The sequence below is a fragment of the Polychytrium aggregatum genome, assembly GCF_025602895.1.
Source record: "Polychytrium aggregatum strain JEL109 chromosome Unknown BJ171scaffold_2, whole genome shotgun sequence".
Taxonomy (NCBI): domain Eukaryota; kingdom Fungi; phylum Chytridiomycota; class Chytridiomycetes; order Polychytriales; genus Polychytrium; species Polychytrium aggregatum.
The window spans coordinates 808,740-830,189 of NW_026516204.1; the positions used below are offsets into that span (position 1 = coordinate 808,740).

The 21,450-nt window shown below is 57.4% G+C and overlaps 6 protein-coding genes across 6 annotated transcripts; 3 read left to right on the forward strand and 3 right to left on the reverse strand.

Annotated features, from left to right (window-relative positions):
• Positions 1-721: 721 nt before the first annotated feature.
• Positions 722-3,125, forward strand: BJ171DRAFT_454315 (uncharacterized protein). The gene is made up of 3 exons (XM_053108247.1): positions 722-931; positions 1,297-1,482; positions 1,643-3,125. Exons 1-3 carry the CDS (start codon positions 885-887, stop codon positions 2,751-2,753), a joined length of 1,344 nt encoding a protein of 447 aa, XP_052971417.1. The 5' UTR covers positions 722-884; the 3' UTR covers positions 2,754-3,125.
• Positions 3,126-3,263: 138 nt separating this feature from the next.
• BJ171DRAFT_486503 (camp-regulated phosphoprotein/endosulfine conserved region-domain-containing protein) lies at positions 3,264-5,505 on the forward strand. The gene is made up of 3 exons (XM_053109201.1): positions 3,264-3,516; positions 4,799-4,885; positions 5,067-5,505. Exons 1-3 carry the CDS (start codon positions 3,490-3,492, stop codon positions 5,271-5,273), a joined length of 321 nt encoding a protein of 106 aa, XP_052971418.1. The 5' UTR covers positions 3,264-3,489; the 3' UTR covers positions 5,274-5,505.
• Positions 5,506-6,346: 841 nt separating this feature from the next.
• Positions 6,347-8,574, reverse strand: BJ171DRAFT_115850 (GTP-binding protein rho1). Its single transcript, XM_053105491.1, has 5 exons — positions 8,390-8,574; positions 7,592-7,789; positions 7,178-7,312; positions 6,563-6,842; positions 6,347-6,473 (listed from the first exon to the last, which is right to left on the reverse strand). The coding sequence occupies exons 1-4, from the start codon at positions 8,483-8,485 to the stop codon at positions 6,657-6,659; spliced, it is 615 nt and encodes a 204-aa protein (XP_052971419.1). The 5' UTR covers positions 8,486-8,574; the 3' UTR covers positions 6,347-6,473; positions 6,563-6,656.
• Positions 8,575-10,562: 1,988 nt separating this feature from the next.
• BJ171DRAFT_470998 (phosphatase 2C-like domain-containing protein) lies at positions 10,563-13,146 on the forward strand (the record flags this gene model as incomplete). Its single annotated transcript, XM_053108591.1, has 2 exons — positions 10,563-10,752; positions 11,234-13,146. 2 exons carry the CDS (start codon positions 10,563-10,565, stop codon positions 13,144-13,146), a joined length of 2,103 nt encoding a protein of 700 aa, XP_052971420.1.
• A 939-nt stretch (positions 13,147-14,085) lies between these two features.
• Positions 14,086-16,980, reverse strand: BJ171DRAFT_620706 (uncharacterized protein; the record flags this gene model as incomplete). The annotated part of the gene is made up of 10 exons (XM_053115415.1): positions 14,086-14,255; positions 14,481-14,615; positions 14,739-14,808; positions 15,011-15,249; positions 15,437-15,587; positions 15,793-15,840; positions 16,175-16,254; positions 16,475-16,538; positions 16,724-16,775; positions 16,884-16,980. The coding sequence occupies 10 exons, from the start codon at positions 16,978-16,980 to the stop codon at positions 14,178-14,180; spliced, it is 1,014 nt and encodes a 337-aa protein (XP_052971421.1). The 3' UTR covers positions 14,086-14,177.
• A 314-nt stretch (positions 16,981-17,294) lies between these two features.
• Positions 17,295-21,224, reverse strand: BJ171DRAFT_561019 (uncharacterized protein). The gene is made up of 10 exons (XM_053113220.1): positions 21,129-21,224; positions 20,728-20,916; positions 19,969-20,534; positions 19,609-19,848; positions 19,302-19,433; positions 18,883-19,116; positions 18,505-18,704; positions 18,278-18,391; positions 17,792-18,099; positions 17,295-17,661 (listed from the first exon to the last, which is right to left on the reverse strand). The coding sequence occupies exons 1-10, from the start codon at positions 21,174-21,176 to the stop codon at positions 17,458-17,460; spliced, it is 2,235 nt and encodes a 744-aa protein (XP_052971422.1). The 5' UTR covers positions 21,177-21,224; the 3' UTR covers positions 17,295-17,457.
• Positions 21,225-21,450: the final 226 nt, after the last annotated feature.

Consider the following 21,450-nt stretch of genomic DNA (forward strand, 5'->3'; position numbering starts at 1 on the left):
TTGTCAAGGTGAGTCTTGCCTGATAGCCAAACGATCATGTCATCTCGCTGACACACAGCCGCGCTTGACTAGGTTTCCAACCAGAGAGATTCAGATGGTGGTGGTTCTTGTCCGCAATCGGAGTGGAGCTTCCAACAATGATACAATTGGTCATTCCTCCACACCAATTGCCCACCACCACCGTCAATCGGCTCAAGGCGATACCAAATGCCATCAACCGACCATGGCCGGATTCCAACTTTTGCTGCGCCACAGCCAACGTGACTTTCAGGTGACCGAGATGAGCAGCCGCGAGGGGCCGGAAAAAATTGATAGTGTGATTCATGGACGCTGGGGCCGCCAAGCCACCGCGCCGGTTGGCACGCAGCCTGCGCACACGTGTGCGGCCATCTAATGGGGTGCCTGTCTCGCGTGTGGCTGTGTGACGCACGTGTCGCTGGCGCGGCGCGCCCCACACACTGGAGCTGGCTGCATCCAGCCCCGCAGCACACTGGTTCACAGGAGGTGCTGGCTGCAACCGCCTGTGTTCCGGCGGCGGCGAGCGCGTTGTCTGCGTCACCGCCGCGACGACGAGGCTTGCTGCCAAGGCGGGCCCTTCTCGCCCACTGCTCTCGCTGCACCGAGAGGGTGGCGAGAGCGGACGAGAGCCCCTCCGGCGCCTCTCGCCTGCCGTCCCAAAAACCGCCCTCCTCGCCCCGTTCGCACCCTCGTTCACCATCCGTTCGTCTGCTCCACACCCACGCACCAAAGCGAGTCCTGCTCGAGCTCGCCTTTCCAGCCGCCCTGCTCCTGGTCGGCCTGTTCGCTCCTCGATCGCCGTCTGCCTGTCCGTCGGTCTTGCTTCTGGTTCAGCTGCCTCGACCCTCTCGCCTCCCGTCGCCACCATGTTGATTGACGAAGATTCCACCCGTGCCAACGAGGGTGCCTCCAAGTATGTCCGTTGCTTGTGTGTCTGGCTTTGGCTTGCAGCCAAAGACGAGCTTGGACGTTGGCCAGGTCTATTCTCCGATCGTCTGGATTGACAGCGTACTGCCGTCTGGCCGGTCCGCCGCTCTCGATTAGCCCTGTGTCAATCGACATGTTTGCTGTGCAATCGAGGGGTCGTGTGATGGATGGTGTGAGATGCAGATGCAATCCCCACCGGTGGGCCGACGATCGCACCATCGAGCCTGAAGAGCGGGGTGGTCCCTCGCCAGTTGACCATGTCATGGAGTCTTCGATACTGACGCAAGTTGTGGCTGCTCCTCCCGCTCGTGCCCACGTCCATCGCAATCGCAATCGCAATCGCAATCGCAGGCCCCTGCGTATCTTGATGGCAACCGAGTATTTGCCCCCTCACATCTCGGGCATTGCAAATCGATGCAAAAACCTGATCAAAGGCTACCGAGATAACGGCCACCATGTCACTGTCGTTTCTGTGGCTGGCACCGACTGCGATATTGTCGCCCCTTCGGTCCCCAACCCTTTTTATACGGCACAGAGGTGAGCCACGACCCCGTATCGGGCGATTCTGCGGGCGATTCTGCTGCTCCATACGCCTGATTTGCGTTTCACCTGGGCAGCCGACTCTGTTTCGGGAAGGCACATATCGTCCATATGCTTCTCCGTTGACTAACCGCTTCTGGCCCTTTGTTCCTCCCAGGATGTTCATTGCCGTCCCGTTGCTGCTGCTCTGGCAGCTCCTGGACTTTACCACCCCTGTCCCCTATGACATCATCCACGCCGTCGGACCTCTTTGCTTCCCCTTCATCTTCGCAATGCCTCTCTTCAAGCTCCGTGGCGTCAAGGTGTACATTTCGTACCACGTCTATCTCCAGTACTACAAGCGCCACTACTTTGGTGACAATCTCATCCTGGGCATGATTGTCGAGGGCCTCTATCTGCTGTTCTATTTTATGCCCCTGGTCTGCTTTGCGGACGTGGTAGGAATCCCCTCCCGAACGGCCGACTGGTGCGTCTTTGCCTATTCCAAGAGAATCCACGTCATGAAATCTGGCCTCGACACAACCCTGTTTGCTCCCCGCGAGGACGAAGCTGTGTCCGTTGCCGAAACGCTGGCGACCCCGACCTCCCAGCTGACCCAGCGAGTCGTTCCCGACCAATCGAGCCGCGCCGGCCCCATCCTCGTCTACGTTGGTCGTCTGGCCGCCGAAAAGAACGTTGATTTCCTGATCGCGAGCATGAAACACCCGAAGCTCGCCAAGACCACGCTGGTTATTGTTGGAGACGGGCCGGAGCGCCAGCGCCTTGAAGGCCTTGCCGAGGAAATCGTGGGCGCGGATCGCGTCTACTCGTACTCGGGCTCTCAGCCTGGTGACATTGGCCTCCTGAAACAAAGCTCCTCGAAGCGAGTCATCTTTGCGGGAATGATCACGGATGAAAGAGAAACGGCTCGGTTCTATGCGCACGCCGATCTGTTCGTCTCGGCCTCGGCTTCGGAGACCTTTGGCTTCACGGTCGCCGAGTCGCTGTCATGCGCCACCCCGGCTGTTGTTGTTCGTTCGGGCGCCTTTGCCACCATCTACCGCATGATCGACGAGTGGATGTTCGAGGAGGGAAACGTCGAAGACTATGCCGACAAGATCACTCGGACGTTCAAGGACCGCGTGGTGGCTCGGAAGGTCTCGCGGAGAATCGCCGTGAACCAGTTCAGTGTCGAAGCCGCCATCCGTAACCTGCTCAAGACATACGAATGCATCGTCGACGAGCGTGAACATGAACTCGAGTCCCTGGACGCCGTCAAGGAGAAGTAAGGGGAACCATGGCTCGGATGCTGGCCGGCGACAGAGGACATCTCTGCAGCCCCGGTGCTTGTCCCAGACGGACGAGGTTATGAGACTTTTTCTCTGCGCTTGAAACCTCGTCCCGAGGTCCCGAATCGGCTTACCGTTGTGTAGCCGACGCTCTGTATATTCCACGATTTCTATTGCCTGTCGAATACCTTATTTCCCTCTCCATTCCGCGTCTCTGTATAGTCCCGCCCTGTGCTTGTCCTTGCGCTGTTGCTTCTGATGCGATCCCCGCAGCCGCGTGTGCTTGTCGGCTGAGCGTCGGGTGGTGTCGTTTGTGCAGCACGCTTGTCACGAACTATGCAATGTCCATCTGAATACAATCTTCATGGCGAAACGGCTGAGGACGACCCGGCGAGCCGCCGACTGGCTTTCGGAACCATGGACACGCAGTGCCATCAGCGCAGCTTGGTGTCATTCAACCCGGCCAGGCCCCGTGCCCAACCCAGCCACACCCCGCCGCTTCTGTGTGCCGAGCGTTTTTCGTTTTCGCCGACGCTGCCACAGAACCAGCCGGCTCGATCCGGCCGGCTCGATCGAGCCCCTCTCGCCAGGCCCTCGCTGTGCTCCTCGCCGCCGCTCTCGCTGTTTGCCTCAATCTTGCTTTGTTGCCCTTGGACCTGCCTGTTTCTGTTCTTTCCCTCGGTTCCGCCAGAGACCCTTCCGCCGTCGATCTCCTCCCTGTATTCTCGGAACGACCATGTCCTCGGCCCCTATTGATGTATCGGTATGTATTCCGCTGTTCCCGAGGATGGCCCTATTGCTGGAAACAGGAGGGGGGGAGGAGGTTTTTCTCTTTTATTTTCTATTCAGAGTCGCTCGAGCCAAGTCATTCTTGGCGCTCCGCTGAGGGCGGGAGGGACCGATAATAGCCAGCGGACGGTGTTTCTTGGGTCCTCTCGAGGCAAGAAGTTATCTGGCGACAACCATGGTTTTTTTGTTTCCAGTCTATCGCTTCCAAAGGCTTGGCCGCTTGGCTGTCCCCGCTTGGTGGTGCATACCATTCGCAAGAACGCAGCCGACCTTTACCGATTGCGGCCGCCCCCCCATCCGTCCATCCCATCCTTGTTGTAACTTCCTTTCGAGATATAGCTGTATCCTTCCGTTATTTTTCTCTCCCTCCATCTCTCGTTCGCGTATTGGATGGGGCTTTACGACCTCTCAATGGCAAGCCATGCTCATCGCGTCGATCGCTCAACAACACCCGTTGTGTTGCGCGATGGATCGCTCCGTGGAGATGTTGACGGCTGCCGCTGCTGCTGCCGTCTCCGCTCGACGAGGGCATCTCGTCTTGGAGGCAGTACAACGCAGACGGGATGTGCGCCCGCTGAAACTGGACAAATCAGTCTCGGATACAGGCCAGCCGTCGCGTGCTGGCCTCTATGACCATCGCACCAACAGAGAAACCCACAAGTCAACCAGCTCGTAGGGATTGCGGGCGGGACAACTGCCAAGCACCATCGCGAACAGATAGCACCCCATCACTCGAGGCAAGATCGCCAAGGACAGCATCTCCATTCGATCTGGACACACGGACTCGATATCATCCTCGGGCTCGCTGGGATGCCTGGAGGCCTTTGGCTGCTTTCAATGCGAACGTGGGTCAAGACACACCCATCAAGATCGATCCGCTGAGGCTTGTTGAGTCGGTGGAAGGACTGTAGAGGAGCCATCCCCCCTGGGGAGGTATCCTCACACTTAGCATCGACTCTGAAATTGGTGTCTCGGGATTCCCACCGGCACTGGATCGCCTTTTACAATCGCCGTTCACGTTCACTTTTTTTACTATCTTGCCGATGCATCTTCTGGATCGATGGTCGTCTATTGCTCCTTCCAAGGGGCACCGGGCGTATTGGCCCTGCGGATTTGGCTGATCAATATTTGTTGAATGGGAAGAGGCGGGGGAGGAAGGCTAATCGACGAGATTGGCTCGACTGTGTTCCGACTCGTTCTTTTTTCGCCATGCCATTGACCTGCTCGCATGTCTCCGATTGAATCACGCCCCGCAGAAACTCACTCCCGAGGAGAAGAGCTTCTACGACAAGTATGGACGCTTGCCTCCTGCCAAGAAGAACGTGATTGGCCACCAGATGAAGGCAGGTTGTCCATGATCCAAAGTGGATGAGCAGGCTCGCCGAAGTGGGACCTCGTTCACCTCATCCGGCGAAGAATTTGCTTCTCGGCAAGGGCAGTCGCATGGCATTCATCTCGATCGATGCTGATTGGCACAACTGCCCTCCCTTCCCCTCTTCACGACCTCATAATATCCTTCTGCAGGATCGCAAGTACTTTGACTCGGGCGATTACGCCCTCTCCAAGGCCGGCAAGTCTAACCCCAAGGAAGTCGGCTCCCAACATCCCTCGCCTGAGCGCATACCTCATTCGATTCCTCAGAGCTTGAAGAAAAATGACGGCGTCGCCACCAACAGCCCAGTAAAAGAGTCGGGTCTGGTCCACCAGTCCGACGCTACCGCCGACCCATAATCGATATCCCATTCACCATGCCCTCTTCGCCATGCCTCTTCGCCATACATCCTTTGACTGATCTTGCCCCACCCGCCGCTTTGTCTCCTCACCCTCCTCTTTTCCTCATCATTGTTTGTGGCTCTCTTCGCCGTTGCTGCTTGAGGCTACTTTCGCTCCTTGTGTGTTGCGAAGGCAGCAGTCATTGACAATACATCTCTTTTTGAGGAAAACAGCCATGCAGCTGCGACTTGCCGAGGACGATACCGACAAATGCACGGCACAGGGGCGGGCACGCGCCATCTCCCATCCTTCCTCGCTCCTCCAATTTTACCAGATCCAAATCTATGCCGGTTCTGGAGGGCTGGCGTCACTGACTGGCTCGTGAATGTAATCCAGTTTCACCCAAGGATATGGCGGTGCTCAGGCCCTGTCTCGTTGCGTGGCGCCTCTGGTCGCCTTTTCCCGGCCTCTGCCCCGAGTTCACCGTGCTGTGGAGGGGGGAGAGCCGAGTGAAGGACCCGAGTGTTGTGCTTCAGAGCTGCTTCGTGATGGCGGCTGAATCAATTCTTTACGGCTTCTTGGGTTTGGCACGGGCTTCGATCAGGTCCTGGGAAACCAGATACGGAGTAACCCCCTCCCTGGGCGTGTGAATGGTTGGGTGGAGTACTTGCGAGGATGGGCTCGTGGGAAAGGCGGAAGGATGGCAACGGAACAACGGAGAGCAGCAGGCAAATGCCTGCTGCTGTTTGCAAATGCGGGCGACTGGATCAGCTTGGCGGGTTGCACTTGGGCGCAACGGATGCGAGAACGGATACGATGCCAGCTGAAGCTATTGGTCAACGACGTGCCTCGCAACCACGGCCCTGGCATTGATCTCGAACAAGTGAGATATTGTCGGATCCAGGGGGGCTCGGGAAGTAGAGTATCGATATGTATTGTCGAAAGGAGAGCGGGAAGGCTTGCGAAGCAAACGAGCAAAACAAAACGTGGTGAAACAAGAGAAAAAATACAGTGGCTTGCAAAAAAAGAAAATAGAATAGGCTAATAAGGAAGGAGGGAGGGAGCGAGGGAAAGGCGAAGGGGATAGGTCGAGGAGGAGGATGGAGCAAGCAGTGTGGAAGGGAGCGTCATGCAGCCGTATTGCGTGTCTGAAGAGTGTGCAGGAAGACGGAGGGTTGCTGATTCGTGAATCGGAACGGGACTACCTTATCTTCTGTCCTGTTGGAGACGGAGACGAAACGAGCCCATGCATTAGCGACAAAAGACTATCGGCGTCGCTATGAGCAGAATCTGGGGGCGGAACGTACAGGGAATGGGCACGCACGTCAGAGCATCGCAGCCAGAGTGCCAGACAGAACCGAGATACGAACCCAAGCTGGACATTCACAAGGCCGCTCGAGTTTACAAAAGTTCGCACTTGTTCTCCTGCTTCCTTTTGTTACCGCTGTTGGGGTTGCCGCCGGTCTTGCCGCCACCGCCCAGAGCAGCGCGGGTGGCGTGCAGGAAGACATCCTTAACACCCTCCTGTGTCAAGGCACTGCACTCCAGGTACTTGTAGGCGTTGATCTTTCTGGCAACCTCAGCACCCTGAAGAGTATCGATTCAAGGGCACAAATGCCGGTGCAGCAGATACAGCATAGGATTAGCACATACTGAACGGGGGGACACATTTGTTGGAGGCTGTGACTCGCAGTCGCGGTTTCCCATTCTGTAGGAAAGCAACAAAAGACGATCGCGAACAGGCGCAGACACGCGTATGGCATAGACAAACGAGGCGGCGGCTTTCCGACCGGATGTGCTTTTGCATGTGCAGCACCACGCTGATTTGCTTGCCAGCCTCGCCGACGAAACAACGACCGGACAGCAGCAACGCACTCGAGACTCAATCACAGATGCTGCCAAGAAGCAGCGATCTAACGCACCTTCTCGTAGGGGATGGGGGCCTGGTTGGACTTTCGGAGCTCCTCGATGACCTTGGGGTTGTTGCGGACGTCCTTCTTGCAGCCGACCAGGATGATGGGCAAACCAGGGCAGAAATGGATAACTTCGGAGATCCACTGTAAAGGAGAGCGGGAACGTAGGGGAGGGGTCAGCCAAGCACGCAACCGCATCGGCAGCGGGTTGCCGATCTCCTCCTGGCAACGAGTGTTCCAGAGCTAACGTGACTCGCACAAACAGCAGCCAAAGACCGGGTAGTGAAATGATGGAGCGATGCAAGCAAAGCACATAGCCCCCGACAGCTCGGGCCAGTATCATGTTTGCTTGCTCTTCGCGTTCGAAACCCGCTCTGTTCACGAAACGCCGGGGTTTCAGCAAACGGGTGTGTGTGCAAGTACCTTCTCGGTGACGTTATCGAGCGAGTCGGGCGAGTCGATGGAGAAGCAGATCAGGATGACGTGCGAGTCGGGGTACGACAGGGGGCGGAGACGGTCGTAGTCCTCCTGGCCGGCGGTATCCCAGAGAGCGAGCTCGACTCTCTTGCCGTCGACTTCAACATCGGCAACGTAGTTTTCGAAGACGGTGGGGACGTAGACCTGGCCGAGTCGAAGGACCACATCAAGAATGTGGAGAAAGTTGAGAGAGCGAGAGGGCACGAGAGAGGCTTGGCGTTAGCGAGCATGCTCTCATTTTGGGAGAGGGGGGGGGCTTTGCTCAAGGGCGAGGACGTTCTTGGCGAAAACGACGAGACCCCGCTGCCGTTGCCTCGGCCAGGGGAGAAAACTGGCTTGCTGGGCCAGCAGCAACAGCCGCCAGGAAGAACGCAGCAAGAAATGCAGGGCGCTGACGGAGAGGATGAATGCACGTGGACCCAACGCAAGAACTGATAGATGCAATGAGAGCAGAAGGGAAGGCGATGGAAGCCCCAAAAGCACGGCCAGCCGACGATCGTCGCTGCCTTTGGAAAACCATGAGAGACACCAGGGCGAGGAAGCAGATGGAAGGTTCACGAGATACTCAAGCGAATGGGGATGGGTAACTGCATGTGGATAAAGGAACGCATCGACAGAGAGCAAGATGGCTTCTTGGTCGGGCTTCCGGCGGCATGATGCCAGGAGAGCGACACCAAGGAGGCAAAAGGCAGCCAAAAGAGCCAAGCCTGAAAGCACAGCACCAGGGGGGGGATGGAAGCGTACCTCAGGGAAAACGTTTCTCGAATAGACAATCAGGAGGCAGGTCTTGCCACAGGCACCATCACCAACGATAACGAGTTTGCGGCGGATATCGGCCATGGCGAAGAAGAGTCAGCAGATGCGGGGAAGAGGGGACGGGGGAGAGGAGGACGGAGCGACGGCGAAAAAAGGTGAAAACCGAAGGAGGGGCAAAGCCAGCCGGCGAAGACGGCGAGGGGCGAGGGGCGTGTGTGTGTGCGTGTGTGTGTGTGTGCGGGGGCGGCGCACAACGTCTGTGGGCATTGTTTGTTTGCGCGTGCAAGCTGTGGACTGTGGACTGTGGACTGTGGACTGTGGACTGTGGACTGTGGACTGTGGACTGTCGACTGTGGACTGTGGACTGTGGATTGCCTCAGCGAGTGTGCTGTGTGTCGCACTGTGTCCGTCGCGTCGGAGCTGTGCCCTCTGTGCCCCGTCGTGCGTCTGCCGGGGCTGCGGTGATTGCAACTGCCGCTGTGTCGCTGCGGTTGTGTCTGTGGTGGCGGCGCTGCTGTATCCGCAAGCCGCGTTGCGCCGGTGGCAGCACACGGTCGCGCTGCGCCCGTTTCGGCAATGGCGGCGCTGCGATCAGGTGCAATGACCCAGGGTGCTTTGCTCGCCGTTGTTGTTAACGCGGACGTTGATGCGGATATTAAGGCGGATGTCAACGCAAACGGGACACGGGTGACTTGTGTGGGCTGTGAATCAGACGACTTTGATCGGCACGAACCACGTCTTGCAGCGATACCCCTCTTTGCCCTGTGTCTTACTCCCCCATTCCAGGCATGTCTTCTGCTCTGACTTGCAGCGAATGCGCCGTGTTGTCCGAATGAGACGATGTGCTCAATTGTTACTTCAACACGGTTGTTTACTTGTCCGCACCTATTCGCCAACTCGCCCATCTGCTTCGGTCACTCACTTGCTTCGATCACCCATCCCTCGCCGAATCGAATCAGCCTGCCGTTTGAGAGCAGCTGCCGGCCAGGCACCGATCATCGTCTGCAGCACCACTTGCGTCCGAGAGTGGTATCCAGCAGCAACAGCAACAATTATTCCATCCAAATCGCATCTCTGCCACATTCGCATCCATCTCTTCTGCATCCATCTCTTCTGCATCTATCTCTTCTGCATCCATCTCGTATCCATCTCGTATCCATCTCGTATCCATCAAGGCCGCACCGCCGCCCATTCGCTCCTCCCTCCCTCCCACAAAGAGCCTGCCGTTGTGCTGCCTCGCACAGCGTGCCAGCCCCTGTTCACCTGCCTCGACTGCTCTGTCGATTGCTTTGCTCTGTGCTGTCGATTGCGCTGTCGCTGTGGACCGTTGTGCCAGCGCTCCCCGCCGCGCTCTGCTGTCTCGATCGCCCCGCAGCCCACATCGGTGTCGGCTTCAGTCTCTCTGCCTCGCCTCGCTTGCCCTTCGTCAGACTCGTCAACACCCGGCTCTCGGTGGTCCGTCTGTTCCCATCCTTTTTCTTTTCTCGCTTGCGCATTCCGTCTTCGCTGCTCCTCTTGCTCGCTGCTCCCCGAGCCCCGTGCGTCCCTTGGCTCCTGCCTGCCGTCTCCCTCTCGTTCTCCCAGACTACCGCCGTCTGGCGTTGATGAAGCCTGTGTCCTCCCACACGAGCTCGGTCAATCCCACACCCACCACCGCATCCACCATCACCATCACCGCCATCACCATCGTCGCCCATCCCGCTCTACCCCGGGCTTGAGTCGCATCTGTAATTTATTGGCACCTTCGTCGCTTTCATTGTTGTTGGTGGTCTCGGGTTACTGCCTCTGCATCCTCCACCCACACCCACACCCACACCCACCGCACACATCCACACCCACCGCACACATCCACCCCACACATCCACCTTGCCCCAGACTCCCACCAACACAGCGTCCATCTCACACTCGATCGTCCCGATTCTTCCTCTCTCTCCAATTCACCCCCCAATCCCTTCCCTCGCCCTGTCGTGCTGTTCTTTCGTGGCCCTCGCCCCGCCCGATTCACCATTTCTCTATCCACTTCTGCACACCTTGATCCTGCGCTCCCTCTCGATTCATGCCACTGACAATCTCCTACTCGGCTTCCATGATTGATCCGCTTCAAGACTCATCGCTGCATCCTTCTGTCACCGCCAACTGCATCGGACCGCACTGTGCCAACATGAATCCCGATCAATCCTTTGTCGGCTCCCCGTCCAAGCAGCCCTCGGAATCGCTCAAGATCCATCGCTCGCTCATCCGCTTCGAGTCCATCCTTGACCTGAAAGAGGCTTCAAGCCTTCGCACGGCCAACACTCTGGAGGAGGAGCTTTCACCTGCTACAGCCGACGACTTTGCATTCTTCACCACAGGTGGGTATGAGACCATGCCGGGTTGGCCCCATAATCATCGCTGGCTGCTGCATCGGTTTGTCTTTTCTCTGGGCCGTTTTGCGGCTGGTCCCCGTGCTCGCAGCTGTGTGATGTAAGCCGCTCTTGGATCTGTCAGGGACCCGCCCCGGATTCGTCCGGTGGCATCTGCATTTCCTCCTTTGGAATCCGCCTGGGGATCCGCCTGGGGATCCGCCTGGGTTTCTTCCTTGGGCTCGGCAAGCCGGACACTGCGCTGTGATTCCCCCGTGCGAGCCCGATTGAAGCGCTGCACATTCCCTCCGATGTCTCTCCATCGCCGCCTCACCCCATCCACCTTCCCATGTTGACTACCATCACCGTCTCAATTGCGCTTTATATAACTAGCATTTGCATCGCATTAATCTCACACCTCCCCTGCCTTCTCCTTCTCCATCGCCATCCAATCCGCTCGTCGCACACTTCTCCACTCTGCCCTGTGCAGATATTCCGCTTCCTGCAAGTGCCAAGACCCCACCACTCGATCCGCTCCAGGCATTCTTTCCCTATGAGACCGAGCTGATAGACGTCTCGCAGCTTGGGTCCACAGCCATCATCAGCCCGCATCTCTCGGCCCAACCCGCAAAGCCTATTCCCCAAGCACATGCCGTGAGCTGGTCGGTTGCTACTGAGCAGGGCTATCGAAACATCGGCATCTACAACAGCTCTGTTTCGCCTCAACGCCAGCCCATCCATTCCGTCATGGAAGACATTCACTGGCCCACCTCGAACGAACACCCTACCATCTCTGTCGCCAACCCACTGCCCCAACCCAGCTTGACCTTTGACCCGCTCTTCCAGCCAGCGGGCTCGCAACCGTCCGCATCGAGCCGCACTCCGTCGCACTCTGGCTTGCCGCCGATGCCTCCCCTGCCTCAGTGTCCGTTTCCCTCGCGCACGTCTTCTCGGCAGTCCGTCGGGTTCTCGTCCTCGTCCTCGTCGTCTTCGTCGTCGGCCGCCTCTTCGTTCCGAGAACACTTCCAGGCTCAGCTCGCACCGCAAACCTCGCTATTTATCTTGGCTGACGGCCATGGCGGTGTCGATGCCGCTCGCTTCTTTGTATCCCGCGCTCGCGAGCTGGTGACCCAGCTGCTCCAGTCACAGCCCTGGAACTTTGAGCTGGCGTCGGACCGGACCTACTTCGAGTCTTGTGTCGGCACCATCTTCCAGTCTATGGACACCGAATTCTGCAAGACCAAGATCGAGGAGTATCGCAAGTGGATCGAACTGTACTCACCCGAACTCCCCAAGGAAACCCGACCCATCGACGACGGATGCACCCTCGTTGTCAACGTCATCCACGGCGGTTGGCTGGTCAACTGCAACGTTGGCGACTCGCGGACCATCGTTATTACTTCCTCACCGCAGAAGTCTGCCCGCACCGAGCCGTCGTTCCTGATGCCCAGCTTTCCCCAGCGCTTGCCGTCGCCGTCTCCCACCAACGCCTCGGGCTGGTCTCCGATCTTTGCCAGCGACGACCACAACATGACTCACCCAGAAAAGCTCTTCCACATCTACAAGAACGGCGGCGAGTTTGTGACCTCCGCGGGTGTCCTTCGCCAAGTTGAAATCATAGACCCTACGTCTGTATCGGCAACGGGCCAGCCCCAGCGCAGAATCTACACCGAGCTCAACGGCAGCCGCATCTACCGCCGACTAACACCCGAGATCCAGCGCGTCGGCGTCTCCAATCGCCGTACCCTCAACCTCACCGCCACCATGGGCGATTTGGTCTTTAAGGTCGAGCCCGCTGTGCTTTCCGTTCAGCCGGACGTCGACTTTGTCCGCCTCCAAAGCGACCAAGACTACGTCGTCATTGTTGCCACCGATGGCGTCTGGGACCACATGCGTGTCCAGGGCGAAGGCGGCAACCATGCCATTGCCGAGTACATTGGCTCCCGCATCAACTCCTGGAACGAGCTCAAGCAAAGGCACGCCGCGCAGTCAAGCATCGACATCTCCCGCTTGCGCATGCGCTCGGATGATGCACTTTCCCGTCCACCGGCCATCTCATCGGCCATCCCCAGCGTTATTCAGACGACGCTGTCCTCGCTCATCAATCCCCTGACGCCGACGCCGTCTCCCTCGCCGCCACCTTCGCCTTCACAGGGCCAAAGCGCAGATAACGTGCCCTCCAACCCCTCGTCCGTCAAGACGTGGTGCAAGGTCGAGTCGCCCCTGCAAGAGCCAGAAGAACCCCTGCCTCCGCTGCCGCCGCTCCAGGAGCTTCTCTCTGAGCTGGCCCAGTCGCTGGTTTCGCGCGAGTCGGCCACCCACAACACCGGACTATTTATTTTGAGGCAGATCCGCTACGATGATGCGACCTCGTTCCTCATCCATTTGGGAGCCAACAAGTGATCCAGCAGCTTTGGCAGGCATGTCCAGGCTTGGTTCTGTGTTGATGACCGGGCATCCATGGACGCTCGAGCGATGATGATGGGACGCCATTCTATTGGTACTGGCCGGGTCAGCTCAATCCGACGAACGCGATTCTCGGCTCTGTCGGTTCTGACGGTTCTTTGCCGTTCATCCCTTTACTCCATCTCACTTGATTCCCGTTCCTCCCTCTATCTGTCTATTTGCACCCTTCCATCTTTCCGCTTGCTCCCGCGCTCGTCACTGTGTTTGCGTCTTCGCTTCATGTTGCTTCGAGTGCCGATTCCGCCGCCGCCAGCAGTACCACCTTTGATTGCCATAGCAATCCGGTGAATTGTGCCACCCCCTCCCTTGTCGGTTCATAAGCCGTGGTTTCAGAGTCACTCTCCAGCGCAAATCCTATCCCTGTTCTCCTTGCATTTACCATTCAATAACCCGCTTACCCGTCTGGTTCGCGCATGCTTCCCCTCGTCCAAGTCTAATGTATGTGCACGATACACTCGATTGCAATGATCCATTGTTGCCCCCCCCCAACCATCTCCCCCTGGACTGCAGCACCAAGTGCTCTGGGGCTGTGGTGCGTGGAGGAGTACACCACCAGCGATGACTCCTCCAACTTGTCGATGGTTCTGTCGGAAATACACCGATACTGCGGCTCGTGCAAAGTGGAGGCTGCTGCTGGCGGCTTGACTTGATGCTCCCTGACGGGCAGCAACGAGTGTCTATCCTCTCGAGTCTGCCACCAAGCTGATGGGCATAGATGCGCACCGACTGCCCAGTTGCCGCCAAGACCCAATAATGATACTCTGGAGATAGGCCACCGTACGTGTCATTCTCAATGGCGGCCGTTTACAATATCCACTCAGCGAAGCAGGGGAGAATGGAGGCGCTTCGTTTCGAGGCGGATGGCCAATGTATTTTCTGGACACTGATGGCACCGCAGTGGCATGATCGGAACCCAGGGGTGCAATGCACCCAACCGATTGATAGTACCGCCCCCCCCCTCGGGATGCCTACTCATTCTCGAAGCTCATGGCTTTCATGAACTCGTCTTCAGTAAACTGCAGCATCCGAGCAGCTTCGATGTGGATCTAGCCGTGCGGACAAGTGGCAGCCGATGTGACAGGAGAGAACACACACCCACCCACCCATTCAATCCAGTGTCAGATAAGAACGAATCCAGGTCTTGGGACCGGCAATGCCGGCCACGATCATGGTCATGAAAGTGAGGCAAAGAAACAACACAAGCAAGCACGGCACTTCATCGCTTGCTCATTCATGCGCCAGAATCCCACTCCCTCATCTCCCGATTGTACCTTTTGCTTTTTGAGCACATCGATCAGCTGCATCTGCTTCTTGAACGCCATCAAAATCTCGGCTTTTTGCTTCTCAAGCCGCTTGTTATCCACCAGTAGTCTGTCCGCCGTTTTCTTGGAGGCCTCGGCTTTGTCCTGGGCGCAACAATCGAATGGTTGGTCATAGTCAAGCCGGCGCATGGGGGAACGAGCACTAAAAGATCGTCTTTCCCTGTCTTATTTTCTCGCTTCGGAAAAGTCCACATGCCGGCATCGTACCTTGGAGTCCATGGTGGCTTTGGCTACGGTCTGCTTGAGCTTCTCAATGTCCTCCAGCGCGCGATTGAGTCTGTCGTTTCCCACGAAGCACCGCCCTGCACTGATCAGGAACCTGCACTTCCGCTCCCAATCTCATCTCCTCAGCAGTGCCATCGTCGGATTTGGCATTGAATCTGACACTGGGCTAAGCTTGAGCATCAGCTCTCACCGCCACTCCCACTCTCATCGCCACCCTCACTCGCTTCGGTTGTTTGGCCTCGTGTCTCACTGACCTCAAATCCTTGGCATTGACTTCGAGCTCTCGTTCCTTCTCTCTCTTGACCGCATTTTCGATTTCCTTGCGCGTCGTCGAGAGTTCCATCTCCAAGCTGTCGCAGTGTTTCTTTTGGGCGTCCCCGGCTTTCTTGAGCTTCTCGAGTTGCCCGGTCAGGCTGGAGATGCCCTTTTGATGCCTCACGTTCTCGCCGCTGAGGGCTGTGATCTCGGTTTGTTGGCTGGATATCGTCGAGTCCTGGCAGACGGCACATAGAGAAACAAGGAGGAATGAAAACAAAGATAATCAACGCCATTATCATACTTACGGACCTGCCCTGTGAAAATGACACCAACAGCACCAACAGCACCAACAGCACCAACAGCACCAACAGCACCAACAGCACCAACAGCACCAACAGCATCAACAGCACACTTGCCCTCACCTTCTCCGCATTTTCTTGAATGAGCTTGTTGATTTCCTGCTGCATCAGGCTGATTTTGGACTTGAGGATCCGCACAGACGCAGATGTGATCCCATCGTTCTCGTCATCAATGTCCTCGGGTATTGTCGGCACCTCCAGGCGTGCTCTGGTACTGTTCCCCACCCGCCGGTAACGGTCATCAGCAGTAGCAGCGCAGCACCGGAAGCAAGGTGTGCTCTGGTTCGAGGTAGCTACCAGCGCTGCTGCCCCACGATAGGTTGGTGGGCGAGAATGCACTCAAGGACTCTTGACCAAGCATCGCCACAGCATACTACATCACTTTGCATCGCGTGGACTTGCACCCCGCGCTCGCTTACGTCTTGGCCTTTGTCTTCAAAAGGCTCTGCTTTGATCCGACGCTCGGTCTGGACGCACCGGCCGTGGCTGGCGGTGAGTGTTTTTCCTGGCGTTGCTGGTGAGAGCCCGCCCATCAGTCGAGAATCTGCTGCAACTCCTCGGTTGCCTGACAAACCGCAATCGCGAGATGCACTCACGATAGGGGGCTCGGGCGCATCGACATCCCACATAGATGTGCTGACCGGTCTGTGGGTTGCATCGGTGGATTGCTTTTGTCAGTGCTGTAAGTAAATTGGCACTCATTCGCTCGTTCACACCAGATCAAGCCCTCATCAACTTGGCCAGGGCAGCACGACATCGCTCTGTATGTCTGTCTGTATGTTTGTATGACTGGACACTGACCCAGTCGAGTCCTCGGCGGCCTTGCTGAGCATGGGTGTTCCTGCGGTCAAGGGTGCTTCGAGAATCTCTCGGCCCTCCCTCTGCCCGAGACGATGGATTGCGCAAGTAGAGGTGATTAGTGTTTCCCACCAAGCCTCATGAGCCGACACAGGAGCGCCTCCTCCCAGCGCAGCGTTGGTGTGTCGCTTTCTCGCTACGAGAGTCTCCGGGTGGATGTTGCTTCGCTCCTGGCTGTGGCTCCTTCGCCATTTGACGTCTATGACCCGCTTGCATCGGATCCCAGCAACGCAAGACCCCCACCACAACGGCTTCGGCATTCTTGACGACTTTGTGGGTCTCCATCTGGATCTTCTTGTTGCGTTCACTGGATCCGACCATGATTCCCAACCCAACCCCCACACACAGACAAACCAGATGACCAGGCCGGGGGAAAGCGGGAACGAAAGCGGTGAGTCCGATCCAAGGAATATGCATACGCGCTCCCATTAATGGAAAGCAGCATGAGGGAGGGAACCGAGCGTCAAGTGGCAATTCGTCCGCCAGACGTACAGGTACTTGCGCTCTCGCTCGAGGAGCTCCTTGCTGATTGCCATGGGTTCGACTGGATAACCGCCCGGATGCCCCATGAAAACGGGTCAGTCGGAACTGAAGAAAGCATCGCGTCGGTCTGGCTCTGTCTCGGCGGGAGTAAATCGATCGATCATGCTACCTTCATCGTGCTCCTCGGGTTTGTCAGAGTTGTGGGCGCGGTTCGCAAACGTGTCGATTCCGTCTGCTGGATCAATGTCGGACGTATGCGTCTCCATTCTTGTCGGGGATGTGGGGCGCAGCGTGGGTTCGTCAAGTCAGATCCCGGTGGTAGAACATCGTGGCTGGTCCTTGCTGGAATGGCCCTGAACCCACGAGCCCATGCGACTTTGGCGCGCTGAGTCGCCTGTGCATTTCCCGCCTCGCCTCTTGGCGGCCGGTGGTCTTCCTCTCGTCTCCCCGAGAATGGCGCAAGTCAACCCGTACCCATTCAAAGTATGTTCAAACAGGCCTAGGACAGCTCTGGTTCGTTCGGCGCGACTCATGCTCCTCCTCGAACTCCACCTCTCGCCCGCTGACTGTGGACGCCGTGTGAATTGGTTCGGGTTGTATTGCGTCCATTGGAGCACGCTCTGCGCTTTTGACTTTGCCTGGGCAGCTCAAGTGGCTCCTGCTTCCACCGATGCAATCATCATTCCAGATGAAGGAGCAAGACTCACAAAGGCATCTAGCTGTCCGAGTCTGGCTGTCCGAGTCTAGCTGTCCGAGTCGCTGTCGATGTATTCGGTGCTCAGTCCCGCACTGGACGATGCCTTCTCCGTCTTTACCGGTGTCGACGACGGCTTGCTCTTGCTTTTGCTCTTGGGCTTGCTGCCCACATCCGTTTCCTTCTTGATGTTGTATTCGGCCATGGCCTTCTGGTATCTCTCCTTCTCGATGGCAGACAGGTCCTCGTATTTCTGGCCACGATCACACAGGATCAGTCCCCTGTGTGTCTACATATGCACATGTGCATCCTCGATGCATGCAAGCTCTCGGTCGTCCCTCCGTCTTTGCTCGCTTGCCAGGCTCGGGAGACTTGCAGCCTACCTTCTTCTCCTCGGGCGTCACCTGCTTCCACATCTCGCCCAGCTTCTTGGCCGTTTCGGGGACAGACAGGCCGGGGAAGTCGATCTTGAGCTGAGCACGCTTGTCGTTTCCAAAGAGGATAAACGCCGACATGGCCTTCTTGGGGGCGTCCGCATCCTTCTTTGCACGCTTGGCCGGCTTTTCCTCGGATTTTTCGCTCGATTTTTCCTTCTTGCGTGGCTTTTCCTTCTTTGGTGGGCTATCGGAATCTGGTCTCTCCACCTTTGGCGCCTTCTCAGGCTGTTTTGTCTTGGGAGCCTTTGTTGGAGCTGTTGGAGAAGGGGGGGGGAGAGTTGTCGGACGACACCACGCGTTATACTCGATACACTGACTGAATATCGCTGATGTTGCTGACACTGCTGTGCCTTCAGACTATCGGTGCTGTTGGCAGCATGCTGGCCAAGTCTCGGCTGTGGCATTGCTGTCGGAGTGTATATCGACACCCACCTGGTTCTTCGGCATTTTCGTCGCCCGAGCCAGCCTCGTCACCGCTCGAGCCGTAATCGGAGGCAAACTCTTCTCCAACCTCGCTTTCACTGGAGGCGACAAAGTCCTCGTCCTCTGCCAGGTTGCGAAGCAAGAACGGAATTCGGGGAGTTGACTGTCAGTGATCTGTTTCTGGGTGCAACGGGACGGTGAGAGGCTCGGCATATTGCTCGCGCACAAAAACCCACCGCTTTCATCTTCGTCATCGTTGTCGCCCTGGCCAACAGCCACTGCGACCTGGGGCTCCCGCTTTCTCTTCGCTCCCGAATCGGAGCCGGAGCCATCGTCGTCGCCATCGCTTTCGTTGTACTTGGACTGGACCTCCATCTCGCTTGTGACCGGGATCTTCTTTTGGTGGCAGAAGTACTCCATGTTCTGGTACTCTTCTCTGTGGGTGTGGTTCCGCGGACAGAATGCAGGCAAGGTCAATATCGGTTTGAACCTATGATTCCACTACACGAACCCACTGCACGAGCTCAGTGCATTGTCCCGCGATGGTTGATTGCGTTGTTTGCGAGTACACTGACAGTGCCTTGCGTGCATCCGCCTCATCCACACAAACGAACCTGCCGACGCTGCTGAACTGATAGTCGATGCCCGTGGTCAGATTGAACTTGACTTCGATCGTCTTGGTGGTGGCACCGCCGCCAGCGCTGACACGCGAGAAAGTCACGCGGGCAATCTCGGGGTGTGGAATCAGAACCGGAGCCTTCATCACCGCAAGGAAGTACTTGTCCAGAGGGAAGAGCCAGCACTCGTTGGCTTTGTGTGAGCACTTGACGCCTGCTCCACCCAGGGAGCTAGGATGGGTGCAGCAGCAAGACAGATGGCCAAGGACATCAGCGGCTGTGCTCAGCAAGAACAGAGTATGTAGCTCTCATAGCATCCTAAGAGATGCACTGGTGACATGTGGTTTGCAGTATCTATAGATGCCTTGGCATCCGCAGATCCCATGAGATACATGTCATCGATGCCTGGAGCGTACCTTTTGAAAGTTGGAGAGGGTCCAATGATCTTTTTGGACGTGAGACCCTTGAAGATGTCCGAAACAACCTCGTACATTGGTCCGTCATAGCTCTTCAGCAGCCGCCCCTCGTATTCGGTCTGGATAACCTCGCTGGATGGAGAGGAGAGTGTCAGTCCGTATCAGCATCGGCATCAACATCGGCATCGGCATCAGAGAGCGGACACCATTGCCGAGCTCCCCATTACCGTTCTTTGGATCGCCAAGCTCTGCCCACCACGGCGCTGCTACCGAGTGCAACGAGCGTGTCAGTGCCATTGCAACTTACTCCTCAAGCTGGAGATCCACCTCGACTTCATCCTCACGCTCGAACTGGAACACAAGGAAAGGGTACGAGGTCTGGCCCTGACGCAGCGGGGGATTGAGTTGCACCAAAAACAGCCAGTGCGACTCGGAGGGCTTCTGGAACAGAAAGAGGCGGAGGATTGATTTGTACTGTATCTTGTAGTCGTGCGACTTGCCGCGCAATCGCAAAAAGTCGCTGAACATGTCGACTTCGAACCGGCCACTGTGGACGAACAGCGATGGTCAGGGAGATGCGGATGAGATGAGGGGCCGGGCGTCGCAGGCGATTGTGGCGCAAGGCCAGAAAGTCAGCGCACCATCTGGCCAGCACCGGCATACATACCGAGGGGTCGAACAGAACAGGGCCTTGAAGGTGCAAATGGCCTCGCCCTGCAACGTGCTGATGTCGGCCTTGTTTTTGATGGTCTCGTAAAACATGGCCGCTGCCGAGATGGCCTCTCCGTCGTCTCCAAGGACAAGCTCCTCTGACTCGGCTGTGATCTCGCCCTCCTCGTGGCCGTCCGGCAGGATGCGGGCGTTGTCGTCCTCGACGTCCTTGAGCTGGCGCCGGCCCTCGTCGTCGTCGCCGATTTGGCTCTGCGTGACCATGCCCGGGATGAAGAAGCGGATGTCGACCAGAGTATCTTCCTTGGACTTTTTGGCCTTGGGATCACCAGAGGCGTCCTCTGCCTGGGAAAACTCGATCGAGACCTCGTTCTTGGATACCAGGGTGGTGTTGGCGACGCTGGTCAGGGCGATCTCGAATGCCGGGTTCTTGCCGACGACAAAGGACATGTTGGGCCCGGAAAATTCGGCGTGGCCCCAGTTCCAGCCCTTCAGGGAAATGTCCCTGGCCTCGAGGTTTGTCTGGAACCAGTTTCTGGACAACGAGGCCAGCGAGTCGTATGCCTGGCCAAACAGGGCCGGTAAGCGAGTGACGAGCATCCAGGTCAGCGAGACGGGCTCCGTTTGATGCAATGGCATGGTAGAGATTGCCGATGACGGGCTTGCGAGCCGGCCTCGAATTGGTTGGCGCTTGGTCTGCTGTTTCCTCGCTCTCTCTCCCCACCCCGTCCGTCCGGATGCAGTGCTGAAGACTCACATCTCTTGGGAATCCATCGAACTTGTGAGTCACGCCGTTGCTCAGGATCACTCGGTACTGGAACTCCTTGGCCACACGAACCCAGACCAGCTTGCGGATATCGGCGGCCGAAATGGTGACCTTCTGCGATCGATCGGCGGCATTCCGCCAGCCCACGCCGACCTCGGCAATCTTGAACTTGCCGAGGATCTATCGTATTTCGCCGATCAGCAGCGCCAGGGTCAGCGACGTAGGATTTGATTCCCGTTCGGGGGAGCCCCAGGGAACATGCCGGGCGATGCATGGAGGCCATCGTTAGAAAGGCTGCGAAGTAGCTGGACCGGATGCTCTGCCAATGCTCTGGCAAATGATCCGGGCGATCACTCCGAGCGACGGATAAGCCAGCATGCACCACAATATACCTTGCCGTCATAGAATATGTTTTCGTATTCGCTGATGCTGTCGCTCATGGCGGGCGTCTGCTGCTGGCTGCGACGGCGGGATAGATCGGATGACAGGCCAGCGACAGACCGATGCGCCCGACACCACCGCAGCAGCAATTTGCGCAAATCGGGACGCCGGGACAGTCACGTGGGAGTGCGTGCTGCTGGCCAATGGCGGAGCGGCGCTTGCGAGGCGAGACAATGTCTGGCGGGGCTGCCTGCGCGACGATGCCCCGGATGCGGTGCGTCGAGCGATCTGCATAGGGAATATCGCCATTGCGCAGAGGGAGAGCAAAAGGAG

Bases quoted from the DNA above. Each gene is read 5' to 3' on its own strand.
- BJ171DRAFT_486503 (XM_053109201.1), top strand. From the start codon at position 3,490: ATGTCCTCGGCCCCTATTGATGTATCG. The intron at 3,517-4,798 runs GTATGTATTCCG...CACGCCCCGCAG, and splicing joins CGGCCCCTATTGATGTATCG to AAACTCACTCCCGAGGAGAA. The intron at 4,886-5,066 runs GCAGGTTGTCCA...ATCCTTCTGCAG, and splicing joins TGATTGGCCACCAGATGAAG to GATCGCAAGTACTTTGACTC.
- BJ171DRAFT_561019 (XM_053113220.1), bottom strand. From the start codon at position 21,176: ATGAGCGACAGCATCAGCGAATACGAAAACATATTCTATGACGGCAAG. The intron at 19,849-19,968 runs GTATGTATGCCG...GTTCGTCCACAG, and splicing joins CTGTTCTGTTCGACCCCTCG to TGGCCGGTTCGAAGTCGACA. The intron at 17,662-17,791 runs GTAGGCTGCAAG...GATCGTGGCCAG, and splicing joins TGACGCCCGAGGAGAAGAAG to AAATACGAGGACCTGTCTGC.
- BJ171DRAFT_115850 (XM_053105491.1), bottom strand. From the start codon at position 8,485: ATGGCCGATATCCGCCGCAAACTCGTTATCGTTGGTGATGGTGCCTGT. The intron at 7,790-8,389 runs GTACGCTTCCAT...CGACTCGGCCAG, and splicing joins CGAGAAACGTTTTCCCTGAG to GTCTACGTCCCCACCGTCTT. The intron at 7,313-7,591 runs GTACTTGCACAC...TCTCCTTTACAG, and splicing joins TCGATAACGTCACCGAGAAG to TGGATCTCCGAAGTTATCCA.
- BJ171DRAFT_454315 (XM_053108247.1), top strand. From the start codon at position 885: ATGTTGATTGACGAAGATTCCACCCGTGCCAACGAGGGTGCCTCCAA. The intron at 932-1,296 runs GTATGTCCGTTG...TCGCAATCGCAG, and splicing joins GCCAACGAGGGTGCCTCCAA to GCCCCTGCGTATCTTGATGG. The intron at 1,483-1,642 runs GTGAGCCACGAC...TGTTCCTCCCAG, and splicing joins CCTTTTTATACGGCACAGAG to GATGTTCATTGCCGTCCCGT.